This window comes from Myotis brandtii, unplaced genomic scaffold (assembly GCF_000412655.1).
Source record: "Myotis brandtii unplaced genomic scaffold, ASM41265v1 scaffold196, whole genome shotgun sequence".
In the NCBI taxonomy this organism is placed as follows: Eukaryota; Metazoa; Chordata; class Mammalia; order Chiroptera; family Vespertilionidae; genus Myotis; species Myotis brandtii.
The window spans coordinates 4,081,254-4,098,230 of NW_005357311.1; the positions used below are offsets into that span (position 1 = coordinate 4,081,254).

General features: G+C 39.9%; 1 protein-coding gene across 9 annotated transcripts in view; it reads right to left on the reverse strand.

Moving 5' to 3' along the window:
- RHOBTB1 (Rho-related BTB domain containing 1) overlaps positions 1–16,977 on the reverse strand; it is a 117,504-nt gene that overhangs the window by 25,203 nt on the left and 75,324 nt on the right. For all 9 annotated transcript variants that reach the window (XM_014538734.1, XM_014538736.1, XM_014538733.1 and 6 more), the window contains 2 exons: positions 13,294–13,495; positions 12,830–12,933 (listed from right to left, as the gene is read on the reverse strand). In XM_014538734.1, the coding sequence (XP_014394220.1) occupies positions 12,830–12,933; positions 13,294–13,485 (296 nt within the window). In that variant the 5' untranslated portion in view covers positions 13,486–13,495. The remainder of the gene's footprint in view (positions 1–12,829; positions 12,934–13,293; positions 13,496–16,977) is intronic.

The window sequence follows — 16,977 nt, forward strand, 5'->3', positions numbered from 1 at the left end:
ATCCATACACTTTATATGGGTACAGATCATGATCACATTCTTTTCTTTGTCCCCTTTTGACAAAGATTCAAGTAGGAGTCTCTGACCTCCACTTTTGGGGCTTCAAACTTCCTCTTCCTCCCACCTCCCAAATAATCGAGGTAGGCTCTTTTCAGAAACATTTTCAAAACCAGTCATGTCAACAATGCACCTTTCATGCATATAGTCTGACAGCGCTATGCAAACAGACAGACCCAAACAGCACGAAACAGTTGGGAGCATGGCAGAGAAAAGAAATGTGTAACATGTGGCTTGGGAAAATTTTAGTAGGGGAGCAGCCCGGTGGTGTGTATGAGATGTGGAGGGATTGTCAGTGACGGTGAACATAACCATCTGGAGATGAATGGCTGTGTAAGCTCATACTCATGGAAGATGGAGAGGCCTGCAGGGGAGTGCCTGGCAGGGCAGTACCATGCAGCGCCCTGGAGGTGAGCAGAGAAATCAAGTCAATACTTTACCAATAGCAGTGAGGCTTCTTAAGGACAGATGTTATGTGGGGAAAACTGTGAAAACACCCTGAAATATATTCAGATTTGGGAATGATTAGCATGCGCAACTATTTCTTCTAAGCCCATAACTGCATATTTAGTAGGAATCAGCATTTTAAACCAGTCTTCCCCCACCCTCCAAAAATGGGACCAGAGCAATGCACACTCTTATGCAGGGAAGCCATAGCCACGCCCCAACCAATGCCACCAAACCCTAAGATAAATCTGTGCAAGTCTTAAAAATGGTTGGTTTTACCATCATAGCGCAAATATCACAGGGGGAAATGGCCCTGTCCTAGAAGGTTGTTGGTTATCATCCAATGGAAACTAGCTCTTTTCCACTTGATATTCTATTTTCTATACTTAGCAATCTATGCTCCATTTAGTATATTCTTACACCTTACACAATCATCAGAAAAAGTTGAATGCTTGTGAAATTGAGTGAAGCACAAGTAATTTGTTAGAAGACTAGGTTAAGCAATCTGATTTAACTCTTGGTCAATGGAAGCGGGAAGTATTGACATAAAGAAGGCTTGCTTAATAGGAGAAGGTGAAATTGTGGTAATAAATGCCCCCCCTGCTCCACCTGTCAGTTTCGTTTCTCTTTGGCTTTCCCTGAAGCTAAGTGACTAAGGAACTTCCTTCCTACACTGTTAATGTTTTCTCCTGAGAGCAAGACTAGCTGTAAATAGAAGAAAGCCTCTGTATCAGCTAGAATGTCAGATGGGAGGTCTCTGGGATTAACCTCCCTGACTCTTCTGAAACAAACCCTCAAGATCATTCTACCACAATAAGAAAGGGAGTTTAACCCAGGTCTCTCAGCAATCCTCTTTGAATGGACAAAGGTACAAGAACTTGTTAAGTCACTCATCCAATATCAATAAGCAATCATTCAATCATTTATTCCAGAAATATTAACTGGTAACCTGCTGTGTACCAGGCAATCTTCTGGACACTGGGGACACAGCAATTAGTCAAGGACACAAATGACTGTCCTCATTGTTCTTATCCTCCTCATACAGAGACAATAAGCAAAACAAGCAAACAAAAGCAGTAAAATACATACTATGTTAGGTCGTGACAAGTACTAACAGAAAATAAAACAGGACATGGGGACAGAAATATTGGGGAGCAGAAGGTGCTACTGAAATGTGGCCAGGGAAGGCCTGAGTGAGAAGATGACATTTCAGTAAAGACCGGAAGGAAGTGAGGGCGCTAACTTGCTGATATCTTGAGGGAGAATATAGTGGAACAGGGAAAGCTAGTGCAAAGGCCCTGAGGCAGAAGCATGCCTGGGCTGTTTCCCTGAGGGCCAGGGGGAATACAGCAGGAGCTGAGCTGAGAGGCAATGCTGGGCAGAGGTAGGGAGAGCCTCAGGGCCTTACTTCAAGTGAACTGATAGACCATTCGGAGTTTTTGAGCAGAACGACATGATATAATCTGTGTTTTAAAAAGGCGAAAGATTTATGCGATCTGAAGAGAAACCAGAGTACTTTAATTTATGTTTTAAAAGGATCACCCACTGTTTTAATGAAAACTGACTAAATGGTGGTGGGGAGAGGGTTGCCAGGAGGGATAAGGTAGGAGAAGGGGAACAGTTATGAGATAATGCAGTGAGAGATGATGGTGACTTTGGCCTGGGAGCAGATGGTAAGAAGTGGCTGCATTCTACTGGTATATATATATATATATATATGAAAGTAGAGCCAACAGGGTTTGCTGATGGGCTAGGTGTAGGGTATGACCAAGAAAAGTTGAGAATGTTGCTGGAGTATTCATCCTGAGCAATTCTTTCTTCCCTGTTCCTTGTACTGACATCTTTAGTTCAGCATTTCTAACACCGAATTGTAATTATTTATGTGCTGTCTTCACCACTATATTTTAGGCATTTTATTCTGTTCCTATTAGTTTGTTTTCCGTTGTATACAACATAGCAATTGTAACAATAGAGCCCTTCAGTTACTGTTTATCAAATAAAAAGCCTTATAGATATTGGAGGATAAAAAATATAGATGCCAATATGTTTGCAGACTCAAAGTTTAAAAGAAATAAACTTAGGCCTAAAATAAGTCAAGGGATATTTTATAATTTTAATAAAGAATGAAAATAGGATCTGACTGGTTTGGCTCAGTGGATGGAGCGTCAGTCTGCGGACTGAAGGGTCCTAGGTTTGATTCTGGTCAAGGGCATGTACCTTGGTTGCAGGCACATCCCCAGTAGGGGATGTGCAGGAGGCAGCTTATCAATGCTTCTCTCTCATCGATGTTTCTAACTCTTTATCCCTCTCCCTCCCTCTCTGTGAAAAAATCAATAAAATATATTAAAAAAATAAAATACTTAAAAAAAAGAATGAAAATAGTATGTGAGTTATTCTCTTTCTTCAGACAATTACTGCCGAAAGACAGCAATATATCTCTGGTATACAGCAGAGATTAGCCAGGCAATATTGTTTTTAAATTGTTTGAATTTTTCTAAAAAACCCATTTACCCAATCTAATTGGATACTTTCATAACACCAGAATAATGGATTAATGATCTCTTCCAGGAATTAGATTATCTCCAGAAGCAAAGAAATAGGGAAGCTACTTTCAGAATTAATTCTGTGTTAGTTACATAAAATTAAGGCTTAAGGGAACACCTTCTATTTAACAGACCATCATTAAAAAAATGCCCAAAACCAAATTTTAAAAAAATCACTAAAATAGAAAGATAGCCAAGGTGATAAGTTTAAAAGAGAATTTGAAAATTTGCTTTATCTTTCTGTAATTCAATACTTGGTCCTTCTGACTATGCTCTATATACTGCATGCTGGGGGCGTAAGAGTTCTGGGGAGAGAATAAAGTGATGGAATAATTGTGGAAATCTAATGAATGGCCAATATTAAAAGTTACTGATAGATTATTGTTAAGATTCACTGAAAAAATATTTGTTGAAGTGTTCTGTAAACTATGAAGTACTAATTATTGTCAGACACTTACGATTATGGGTTCAAAAGTCATCAAGGAAATACCTTGTATATTACAGCTAATTAGAAGGAAGAACATTCTCATCAAGAGATCTTTTCCTTTTGGCTTACCAGATCATTTCTTTATTGATATGGACTTGCTGAAAGATGGCAATAGAATTACCCTTTGAAGACACAGTAGAATTATTCAACAGTCTCTTTAATTTTACCTCCTAATTTAAAAGCAAAAATACTATATGACTGAAATAGATTTCTTCATCAGAAAATTCCAGTATAGAAACATCACAAACTGATGTTTTTTTCCTCTTCCTCCATGAAGAAAATCTACTTAGGTAGATTTGACCCAAGTTATCAAGCTTGTAGTTATTAAGTAGTAATAGAAAACAGGTAAAAAAGAGGGTAGAACACAAGATGTTAATGTATTGAACAATGCATATTTTTTTATTCTTTTTACCCATCTAGTGGCCTCATTATTCATATTTCTGTGGCATCTTTTGGGTTAATCAATGCTTTTCTGGGTTGAACCACAAACAACCTTTTCCCCAGCTATGACCAGTGTTTGGGCAGCAGCAAGCATTCTTGTAGGTCTTGGAACACGAGTGACCCCAGTCATCAATCAAGCCCTGTTGCTATCTCATTTGGCACTGCTTTTTCCCAAGGACAATTTCATCCTGGACACAGGGCTGAGTCTGGCATGGGAATCTAGCTCTTGGAATATTCTGTCTTTTGGTTACAATACAAACTGTACCAGTTCAGAGTAGGAAGGACAGTGTGGGACAGCAGGTAGAGGGGGGCACAGAGTATGGCACAGATGTATTTTCTGTGTTCCAGATGATTTGGCATCACTGAAATCCTATGCTTTAGTATATAATCCATAAATTTCCATCACTTTAAATTTTACCAATTATTTATATGCATTTAGTCAAATGTATTTTTGTTTGTTTTGGATAAGCGCAGAGCAGTAATAATCCAACTTTAATTGTTCTCCTTAATGCTTCATCTTTGGGAAAGTGGAATAATTACATATATAATTATTTTTAAAATGATTCTTATAAAGATCTTGGAAATGATACCCAGAGGAAAACAACCTATAGTTGGAAAAGCATTAGCATTAATACAAGTAATTCTCTGTTTAGTAATACTCATTCAAACAAGTCACTCCAAAAGAAATTTTCAAATCCAAATATTGGGGGGAAAAGAGAGGTTTGGGGTTGTGGCTGACTGTGCCTCCCTCCTTTTTCTCCTGGCTTCACAGCTGATCTTTTCATTTGCTAATTCATTGAAGAGAGGCCTGGCACCAGTGTTTTCCATCTTCCTAACCTTCAGGTTGGTACAAGATTTGTTATTCTTATTTTAAAAGTTCAAATGTAAAATTCAACCTTGTGAAATAATTTGGCTTTGTTATGATATTTCTTCATAAGTGCCTTAGAAAATCCTGTCTTGTATAAGATCAATTGATAGATTCATGTACTCCAACAACTAACATTCATTAAGCTCCTGCTGTGTACCAGGTCCAGGCATTGGGGACATAGAGTAGAAAGACAAAATCTCTGTTTTAAAGATACTAGGAATAATAGGATAAAGGGGAAGGGGAAAAGAAGATTAAGGAACAATTTTCAAACAATGTTATCGTGGTTGTAATAGAGATTTGTGAAGGTATTGTATGGAAACATAAAGGAGAGATACTTCACCTGGATTCTGAAGGTGATAGGGATAAAGAGGACTTCTGGGATTTTGTGACCCTTGTTCTAAATTCTTAGAATATTAGTGGTAATTAAGTAGGTAAAGAATAGAGTAGGAACTGTAATTTTTCCATGTGGATGTAAAGCATGTTTGTGGGCAAAAGGCAACAGAGGATGGGGAACTATAAATACCTTGTTATGCAGGCAGCAAGAGATGAGGCTGGAAAGGTAGGTTGGGACTCAACCAGAGAAACTAACAAGGGTGGAACCTTACACCTCTACTTAGCGCTTAATCCAGTGAGAGGACACTCCTGATAGCTACACTCTGCACCCAATTCCCAGCCAGAGTGGCTGAGTACCAAATGGAAAAGGTCGTTTGTATACTCCCAGAGAACCACTGCATCCCCCAGTTCCAGAACAAACCCACTAGAAAAGACTAAATTGTTGCTATTTGATGGAGACACGGAAAACTTTCATGGAACGTGTTGTTCTCTATTTGGCTATCGCAGGATACCTGGTCAAAGTAATTTTCTTAGAAAAAGATATACACATAACCATAGCCAAAGACATAGGCTACTTGGTCAGACTATAATTTCACATCTGAGGGCTCTATCTCTTGGAAAAGGGAACCAGCATGATTTGGGGACAATTTAATAGTGTCCCAACATTAGCTTTGACTTCTAGAACCATCCCATTTCTCACATTCTACTATTAAAAATCTGGTCCCATTCCCACCCATTTCCAAATTCACACAAATGATTTATGTTTTCAATGAGAACTTTTTCTATAAATAATTAAAACATATATTGTTTACCATGCAAATTTTCTTGCATATCATAGACTACGTTTATTGATCATAAAATATTTCTATTTTTAAAAAAACTTTGAGATACAATCAAAATACACTATTCGCCCCCTGGCACTATCATCCCAATCAAGATAACAGCCACTCATCACCCCCAAAGTTTACTTGTGTCTTCTTTGTAATTTATTCCTCCCTCCCTCCTGTTTCCCAGGCAACCAACAATATACTTTCTATCATCATAGATGGAATTTTCTAGAATTTTATACAAATGGAATCACATAGCATGTATTCTTTGGTTTCCTTTACTCTCAAGTTCTCTTTTTAATCTTCCAGAGATTCCTCCCTTTTGGCCGAGGTTCAGTAAAGAGCATCATAATTCCACGGCAGTGTTTACCAAAGCATAACTCGAGAACCATCTGCTTTATAATCATCCAGACACTCGCTAAAATTTGCTGATTCATCTCTCCCCAGGACTCTGAAACCAAAATAACCAGGGTGCTTAGGCATACTCAAGTATGAGAACTAGCAGTTTTAGTTTAACCTCTTAGGGAACAACTATTCTTATCCCTTGGTCCAACGAACTGTTTATGTCTTTCTACTGTCTTCTATAACCTGGGCAGGTCTTAGTCCTTTAAGGCACAGAAGTACATAGAACTAAATATCTGTTTTAAAAATATATCTTTATTGATTTTAGAGAGGAAGGGAAAGGGAGAGAGAGAGAAAGAAACATCAATGATGAGAGAGAATCATTGATCGGCTGCCTCCTGCATGCCCCTTACTGGGGATTGAGCCTGAAACCCAGGCATGTGCTCTTGACCAGAATTGAACCTGGGAACCTTCAGTCTGCAGGCCGACGCTCTATCCATTGAGCCAAACCAGCTAGGGCAGAACTAAATACCTTTAAGATATAAGTTGCAAAAATTTTCCTAGATCCCTTTGTACTACACATGTGGTTTGAATTACTTTCCCATAAAGAACATGCATTGCTAACTTTCCTCCCTTTGCTATCAATTTGTGAAGTCCACCCTTAGGACCAGGTCTTGGGTGAAGAGAGTTTAGCACTTGCCTCAAGTGCAAAACGTATAGAGGTGCCAAAAATCTCAGTAATCCAGATGAAACACATCTTTAAAAAAATTAAAGGAAAAAAAATCCATGATGAACGAAATACCAAAATTTTAAATAAAATCAAGACCAGCAACAGTGCCAATACTGAGCTTGAGGCAGAAACACACACACACACACACACACACACAACCAGTAATAGTGCTCCTATCTTTTTCTTTTTAAAAGCAGTATTATTTATATTTTATGCCTGAGGTGGAATGTCTTACTCACCTTACCCTAGTCTTGGCCGTGGTCCACCTCACTTTAATATGTTTCTCTCAAACAGGGTTTTTGCCATCCTGAAATCATCATTAGGATGTTACTTCTGGCTCAGCGTTTAGAATGTGCCATGAACAGTAAGAGCTACTTCAAAATACTCTATCTAGATGCATTAGTTGTTTCTGATTTTTCCCTCACCATTAACCGCAAGTACAGCCAATCCCAGACAAAGACACAAACCCATAATCCTGAATTTTTTAAAGAACCTCAACCGAGCACTCAAATTGGGATGTATTCATGCTGTATCTGATTACATGTGCCTTCAATGTGAAACATCAGTTACCTAAGACACACAGAAACCACGGCTCTAATTAATGTTACCATTTAAAGCATATACTGTACTTTTCATAGGAGCTAACATTTGGGGAAAAACAGGGTGTAAGAATAACTTATAGAATAAATGGATTCCAACTAGACTGAAAATATGATTAGAAACTGTTCTGTATAAGGGCAAGTACAGTAGTTCTGCATGCTTAAGTTAAATTTTGGGGAGAAAGCATGCCATTATAAAATACAGTCATGCCTCAGTACCCACAGGGATTGGTTCCAGGACCTGCTGTGGATACCATGATCTGAGGATTTTCAAGTCTCTTATGTAATATGGTGTAGTATTTGCATGTAACCTATGTATATCCTTCTATATATTTTAAATAGTCTCTAGATTATTTATAATATGTAATACAATGTAAGTGCTTGTAAATGCTGTTATACTGTATTGTTTAGGGAATAATGACAAGGAAAAATGTCTGTACATATTCAGTACAGATACAGTCATCATAGGCTTAACTACATAGTACATGCCAGCAACAACATTAACATTGTTTTTCTGAATATTTTCAATCCGTCGTTGTTTGGAACCTGCAGAAATGAAGGGCCATCTGTACCCAAGATTCCTACTCACACTCAGAAAGTTCACTTGAATGTATCATTTTTACTGGAAGTAAAAGGACTCATTTTTAGCTACTTTTAGATGCACATAAAGAATTTAGCTATTTGCTATGTATAAAAACTTAAGAAGAACAATGGAATATTAGAGCTGGTGACAGATGGTGAATGCTGGTCTTCAGTGTCCACAAACACACACACATACACACACACACACACACACACACACACACAAAACAGCATAGGAATTAGACTGCACCAGGAATAAATTTAAAGTAAATTTCTGATCAAGCATCACCATCAGCCAAAAAGCATGGTGCAAAGGAAGATATAGGCTTTGGAGGCAGATAAAACTGTCAGGAAAGGTTCAGCTTTACTGTTTCCTCGCTGTCTGACCTTGGTCCCTTTCTGTGCCTGTTTGCTCAACTATGAAGAGAGCCTGCTTTGCAGGGTCACCACAGGAATGGAGTGGGACGAGATTTATACAGCACCTATCACAGGCCTGGCTCATGAGGAGCCCCAATTAAATCGTAGCTGCTGTTGTCACCACCACCTCCAGCACCATAGGCTTTATTCAGTGTTTGAAGGGCCTGAGACAGATCAATGCTGGAAGTTTCCAAGAAAAGGAAACAATACAATTTATAATTACTTATGTGTGGCATGACTATCGGAGAGGAATTGAGGGGCCCAGATGTCCTGTTGAAGGCAGGCCCCATTCTATTTGTCTATATTTTCAGTGCCAGGTACCTAAGTGTGAACATTTCATTCTTATAATATTTCCAGGGATAAACTTTGAGTTGAGTGATATCCCTTTAAAAAGAGGCTCTTTTCTTGCCAAAAAAGAGAGCAGCTGATCACAGTCATGGTTACTATGTACAGTCTTGTTCTTGACATTTAAAAAGATCCAGAAAAGAGCTTCAAAAGTTCATCCAAAAGTGGATAGAAAGTAGGTGGTGGGAAGACAGGCTACATGAGAGTTGGAGTCATTCACTCCAGACAAGAGAGGGTTTGACAGATTTCAAATGTGTTAAGTGTTAGAATGGTGATGCTGCTACTTTGCTACCTTTCATCTCCAGTGAACACAAGGGCTCCTCTCAGTACTTTTTCTTGGGTGGATGACTTCCCTTTCTGAAGAAAATAATTCAACTAGATGACCTTTCGAGATCTCTTCTAGTTCTAAGTCTGCACAAATATGAAACAGCAAACAGACACTTAGCTCATCAAGGTGGAGTGGTTTTTCAGTTGCATCCTGTTTAAAAGGAGGTTGAGGGAGCCTGGTAAGGTAGGCAGAGTGGGAGCCAGGAGTCAGGCAGAGCTGGGTTTGCATCCACCTCTGAAATTCACTAATGGGCAAGTGAAGGGACACAACTCGACTCAATTGTATGCAGCCTGCAAATAACCTCTGCCTCCTAGGGTTCCTAAAAGGATGAACAAAGTTAATGTTGGCAAAGCATCAAATATTTTGACTGGCGCATTATAGGCCTTGGATAAATTAGAGCTATTATTCTGCTATTATTCTAGTTGGCTAAAAATAAATGGGTTGAATAGTTGACTATCATAAAAAAAGAGCAATGCCATTCTGGTTATAGTTATACTATGCTAGTAAAACTACAGATTAAAGTTAGCAGACTGACACCAGGCCCCGCCCCCACCCCGTGTCACCAGGATCCACTCTGCTTGTCCATGCCAAAGAATGTTTGAGGGGGCAAATTATTAACTAGTTTGGTGCAAGTAGGAATCTTGGTAGGAATCTGGTTTCTCTTGGTAGGAATCTGGTTTCTCTCACTGTCACCACAAGAATCAAATGAATTACTTCAAAAAGGTTTCAAATACATTTCCAAGTATAAGGAATATATCACATCTCACTGACTTGCAATTCACACCAAGCATAGTAAAAACATCAGTCAAAAAATAGATTTGCAAACCAAACTGATTGTCAGGAACTGTAATTAGGATTTTTCTCCTTCACGGATGATATAAAGCTAAAAATAAAAGTCATAAAGAAATTCAACAGCTTTCACATAGCCATTAAATGCAGTGGTCAGAGCCTTAGACTGAATAAAAGAGACTCCTGCCCAGCTGCAGTGGCTCAGTGGTTGAGCGTTGAGCTCAAGGTTCAATTCCCGGTCAGGGCACATGCCTGGGTTGCGGGTTCGATCCCTGATCATGCTGGAGGCAGCCGATCAATGATTCTCTGTCATCATTGATGTTTCTATATCTCTCTCCCTCTCCCTTCATCCATGAAATCAATAAAAATATGTTAAAAAATAATAAATAAAAAACTCCTATTACTATCAGAATTTTCCATAAAATGTAATATTTTGGTGCTGCATCCATAGGGTATTACATTTTTTATCATTTACAGAAAGATGCTGGAGTCCAAGATAGGACAGCACTTGCGTTTGTTTTTTACCCATAGTGGGGCCTGTGCAGGATGCCGGGAGGCTGTGAAGAATTGTAAAAGACAGAGGAAGTACAAGGTACAAACATGTGCATAAAGTGAGGCCCATGGAGAGCTGGGCCAGAAACACAGGACTGTTTCCTGAAACCCCGTGTGTTGTTCGGAGAATTGGACTTGGCTTGGAAAGCATGTCCTGTTTCCATCCAAGGGGGACCTGGTTACAGCTGATAGAACCAAACCCGACAGACAGACAAGGGAGCAGAACAATGCACTTTGATCTGCCGGAGTCATATGAAAGAGCAGCTTGTTTTTGTTGGTGAGTAAGCACAGGCATGACAAATGGTAAAATGACCCCAGACACAGCAGGGAGCCGGGGGAGACCCAATGTAGATAGATGCCTGTCAATATTAGGTCAATGAAGGCTATTGTGCCATTCCATCAATCCTAAGCAGGAACCTTACACGATAATGAAGCAGCCCTTATAGGACCACATGCAACTTTTACACTGTGGACCCAAGTTAAAATTCATGTTTTTAAAAGCATAAATTTCAAGTGGCAGCAAACCACTGAGGTATTGAACCAGCCTACAGAAGCAAAACCCAAAGTCTCAGCAGGCTCATATTAGGCCCATCATTCTCACAACACTTTTTTAGAAGTGGGGTATATACAAACAGTCCTTTGAAATTTACCATATCTATTCTTACTTTGCTTCAAGTCATCATTTTATTGTGCTTCCCTGAAACCATAGATATTACAAATGTGACTGCATAGTACTTATAAGCAGGTTCATTACAGTCTGTGTGTGTGTGTGTGTGTGTGTGTGTGTGTGTGTGTGTGTGTGTAATAATTGGACAAAAGAAACAAACTAACATGGGAAAAAACTAACATGGCAACTAAGATAAAAAATCAAGAACATCCTGGAAAGAAAAAAACAACAAAACAAAAATTAAGGAGAAGACAAGTATCCACGATGCTGAATATTAAGTTCAAAGACCTTGTTACCAAAAATTTTTGTTAAAGTTAAAGCTTTACTTTCATATGCCTCTTTCTGAATCCCCTTGAACAGACCTGTCTAAATTGCAGATTCTCTCAGTGTGTGAACGGCTTCTCAGCGGCTTACTCAGTATTTGAGGCCACTTGGAGAAATGCCAGTAGAAGTGTGCTCAGAGGTTAGAGAGCTACTGGCTTGAAGGGATAGAGGGGACTTTCAGAAACGCTTACCTCAATACCAAGGAGCAACTCCCGTGTTTGGAGTAGCTAATTCAACCCTGTGAGGTAACACCATGTTTGATTTTGACAAGGGTTAGCTGATCCACAAAACCTAAATTCTAAACTTAAAATGAAAGGTGTTAATTTATAATTAAGGGGTAAGAAGATCTCCTTCTCTGGATTTTGATAGGTCTGACACATTCTCTACGATAGGCTTAAAGTTAGGGCCATGAAGACTGTTGGAGTTTTGGTGACAAGCAGTTGCTAAATATTTTAAGGCATATTCCTTCTCATGTCCTTCCAGATTAAGCTTTCCTTTATTGAACGTTCCCTTCTTCGCTTTCTTTTTTCTTTTTCTTTTTTACTGAAAGATATATATTAATGCTTCAGTTCATTTTGGAAATGTGTCTTGTGAAGGACTTCAGAGATATTTTTCTGTCTTTTTAAAAATGACCTTCACATAAAAGTAATAGACTTTTCAGATAACAAAGCCCAAAGCAAATAACATCCGACTCTGCAAATATGGTCATGAAAAGACCAAAGAGACCTTTAGAACTGAGGTGGTCATGTGCTAAGAAAACTTAAAACATTTTAACAGAAGGCAAATAAAGCATTATCCAGGAAAACAGCAATCAAAGCAGCCCAAGGCTGAGGGCACAAAGAATCCTCGTCTTGCAAACATCCCCGTTTAACTAGCACTCTGGTTGTTTTTAGTCAAGTACTTCCTGGGAGGAACAGAGTGGCCAGGCACACTGCTTTTCTTGACAACAGGAAACAACGTCATTTTGGGTTGTGGGTTTTTTTTTGTTTTGTTTTTGTTATTTTTTTTTGGTCTTTTCTTAGACACAGTGCAGAACCCAACACATTTCAAGGCCATATGATGTGGTTTTTTTTGTAGAGTTATGAAGCAGCTGTGGGTTTTGGAAAGGAAATTGTATTCAAGCTCAACGGCGCTGCACAGTCCTGGTTTACCTGCCATATGCAAAGCGCCGGTCTTTGTGATGATCGCCAAAAGTATCCCAAAGCCTGAGAGAAACACTCACTTCATCAACAACATCCCGGGAACGTTCCAAAACCTGCAGAGGAGAGAGAGAGCATCCATGCTCAGTGGCACCCAAAGGCTCCCCAGGGAAGGATGTCTGGGTCAGCACCCCTCAATGCCCACCCGACTTGCTTGCATTTAGTTTTCTCACTCCTCCTAACAGGACTTAACCTCAGCTCAGTTCTCCTCCTGGAATCACAGGACTCAAACCCACCTCATTCAGGATCCCATTGCCATCCTCCCAAATTTGCGTTTTGCTTTTGTTTTCTCTTATGGTACTACAAATGCTAGTTTTATTTTGAATGTACAAATTGCCCCTTTCCTCCCTTTAAAATCAGACAGGCAGTAGCAGTGATGTGCCCTGAGGATTCTAAAGAAACTCTGTACATCTTACCTCCTGGCAGACCCGGTACTGGTCAATTGCCCACACGGTTGGTACATGGGTGGCCAGCAGCTGATACTGCGTTAGCGTTGTATTACATGCTCTGGCACAGATCAAGCGCGTCTTCCCCACGGCGTTGTCTCCCACGACCACACACTTGATGGTTTCAACGTTGGGCCTTTCGTAGTCCATGTCAGTGTCCATTTATAAAACCCTGTAAGAAGAGAGTAGATACCACATTAAAGACACCAGGGCTTTCCAGGGCAATCAAAGACCTGAGGGGTTCAGGCAGTTTTCTCTCTGTCCAGGAACTGCTTTGGAGGTAACCAAGCATAAGCAAGAAGTTTGGAAGTTTATACTAAGCCCAAGTGAAACCCAAGTTTTCTTTTTATATCTCACACAAGTACAAAAACACCGGATTGTTATTTTGACCCCAAACGGTTTATTCCGGTTAACATGTTATTTTCTCCTTGGTTTTCTCTAAACACAGCCCGCCTACTGGAGATCCATCCAGACTGGTCAGCTGCTGGGGCACATTTATAGCTCACCAGCTACTCATGTTGACCGCTAAAGAGACTCATCACCTGCAGGTTAGCCTGAGACATGAGGGCAGAGGCTGCCGTGGCAGTACTAATGCCCATACCATCACAGTCTTCCAATGATCCAGTATCTCCTGCTGGAAAGCAGTTTTCTATAGGTTCTCAACTATCGTGGTGACTTAGAGGAGACTCCAAAGTGCAAGCAGACAGCACTACCCAACATTACTGAAGAGTGAATTGTAATTTTATTACTTGACACATTAACAGAATTAGCTTTTTATATTTATCCATTTATTTATTTTTATTAATCAAGTTCATAAAAATATATTCCCAAGAGGGGCACCATTAAGCAATATATATTTTATTCTCCTTTCTGTGTTTTCATCAAGAAATCTGGAACATTTGGTAAAGAATAATTTTACCAGGATGAGGAACTACTTTGGAGTTTTCCTGAAACCACCAAAACACGTTTAAAGAGAGTTGCTGACCTGGTTTTCTGGATTTTCAAATACTGACGATCTTTCAAGAGGAAGAGGAAGAGCAGCTGCTAGCTCTGCTTTCCGTATCAGAGCCTCCACAAAAGGCAGAGCAGACTGCTTCCTGGGAGAGACCAGATGGGCAGCCAACCATTTTAAGACTTTAAGATTTTAATGAAATAGAACTGCCCTTTTGAGGAAATCTATTGTTAAACTGAGAACACTGGTTGTATGATCATTTTCAAAGAGCCGATAATGGTTTTAATGGCCATAATGGTAAAGAAATTGTGGGACCTGATACGTATCGGGGACTCTATAAGTGTTTAAGTCAACTGATTTGAGAAAAGTGACCATTTGCCTAGTATGAGAGTAAGAGAATAGTGGGAGAGATAGAAGAAAGAACATGAATGCTTTTTCAGTTCGGACCATCTGGACATGAACTTGTCTCCTGTAACACCATTACAAGAGGTGACAGACCAGAGGCTGAAGAATTATTTGATGGGAATGGAGTGACTCAAGGAACAGATGTGTGATGAGGTTAGGATCTGATTTGTGGCTCCTACACAATGGAAGGGCTTAAAATAGATAGATACCTGCCCCTCACCTGGCAAATGCTGTTCTGAAGGTCTTGGGTGGGAAAAGAAATCTCCAATTCTGAGGATCAGCCAGGTGTGGTAACTCCTACTATTTATCGCTTTAAAATCTAGCCTTAACATTCTATGGTTTTACTTGTTCCATACTTAATAGTATAAGATGGCAAAAGCATGACTTTGGCATTAGATCAGTGGGTCTTAAGTAGAGAACATTTAGCAATGTCTGGAGATATTTTTGGTTGTCACATGGGGTTGGGGGAGTGCTACTGGCTTCTAGTGGGCATAGGCCAGAAATACTGCTGAACATAGTGGAATGCACAGTACAGCTCCCTCAACAAAATGTCACAGTGCTGCCCCAAATGTCATAGTGCCGAGGCTGAGAAATCCCTGCCTTAGATGGATGTGAGTTTGAATCCTTGTCCCCATTTTGCAGTCATTGACTTGGCAAATTATTTCCTCTTTGTGAGCCTCAGCTTCCTTATCTGTGAGGTGGCAATCCCCTGAGGTTGTTGTGAGGATTAGGTGAACTGTTGTTTTCAGTCCCCGACACACGGATGCCTTCAAAAATTATAATCATGATACTGAAGATGAATGCCTTTACATGACAGCAAAATTGAGTCAGGTGGAAGACCAGAATTAGATGCAAAATCATACACTTGATTTTGCACAAAGATCTATAAAAGGGATGGATATAGTCTAGAAGAGCAATTAAAGGGTAAGTTACTGAAAAACACAGAACGGAAATACAAGATGGAGCATAGGTGACCGTATACAGAGAAGGCAGAAAAGGTTCTGGGTAGGGAGAAGGATATAGTTACCTAAAAGATAATAGAGTTAGAAAGGTGGCTTAAAAATATTTTTAGGAGGCATTTCTAGATTCTGGAATGAGAATGGTAACACTTCTTAATAGTCTTTATAAGTTTTTGGGGATATTAGCATGGGATAGCCTATGCCAGAAAAACAGGTTCCATTTGGAGCCTCACACTCTGGAAGGAAAAACCTCACTTTTTTGAGAGTGAATTTTATTCTATGTTTTAGATCAGTGGTCACCAACCTTTCGGACCTCACAGATCACCAGTGGTCCACGGACCACTGGTTGGCGACCACTGTTTTAGATCATTGAAAGTCATAGAGAGCCAATCCCTAAAATTTGAGGAATGCTTGAATTTAGTCAAAATTGAGATATGAAAAAAAAAATAGAATTGGTTTTCTTGTTGGCTTGCAAATTAGCTCTGGTAGCAGCCCCAAAAGAGTAATCTCCTCTCCCCCCAGTAATTTGAAACAAGGCAGTTTTGGTGGAATAGCTGTGTAGTTTTTTTCAGGACACTACTTTGAGGGGGCCAAAGCTTTCCCAGCTTTATATTAAGGCTATGATTACAAAAATATCATTACTTATTTATAGACACATCTCATGCGCAGTCCTTAAAGGAATTTCTGTGTCAAAGGTGAGAATAACATCGGTGAGTCCTCTAATCTCTAGCAATCTGCTAGAAACCGAAGTGACTGCCAAAGGTGCTGAACCTTGTGCAAAGGGGACAGCATATAAGGGAAATAAAAGGCAGGAATTAAATATTCATAGCCTAGGTCACTCACTTTAGACATGGAATTTAATTTTCAGGAACGGTTTTCTGGATTTTCAAATACTGAAGATCTTTTCTTTTGGGTAGAAATTTATTTTGTCGTAATCTAAAAAGCATTTTAAGGGCATGAAGTCACAGCCAAGGATGTTAACTCATGCTACACATGTATTGTTGTAAACTGGTTGTTCATCGGTTACATATAAACAAATGAGCATTAATCTATGGTGGTAATTATAAAAATACTAGGGGCCCAGTGCACGAAATTCGTGCACTGGGTTCGGGGGGGGGAGTGTCCCTCAGCCCAGCCCTCTCACATACTGGGAGCCCTCAGGCGTTGACCCCCATCACCCCCCAATCGCAGGATCGCCCCCTGCCCAGGCCTGATGCCTCTGGCCCAGGAATCATGCCTGGGCAGGGGACCCCCAGACCCCTTCGATTGCTGGCTCCGCCCCCCGCCCAGGCCTGATGCCTTGGCCAGAGGAGTTGACCCTCATCACCCTCCTATCGC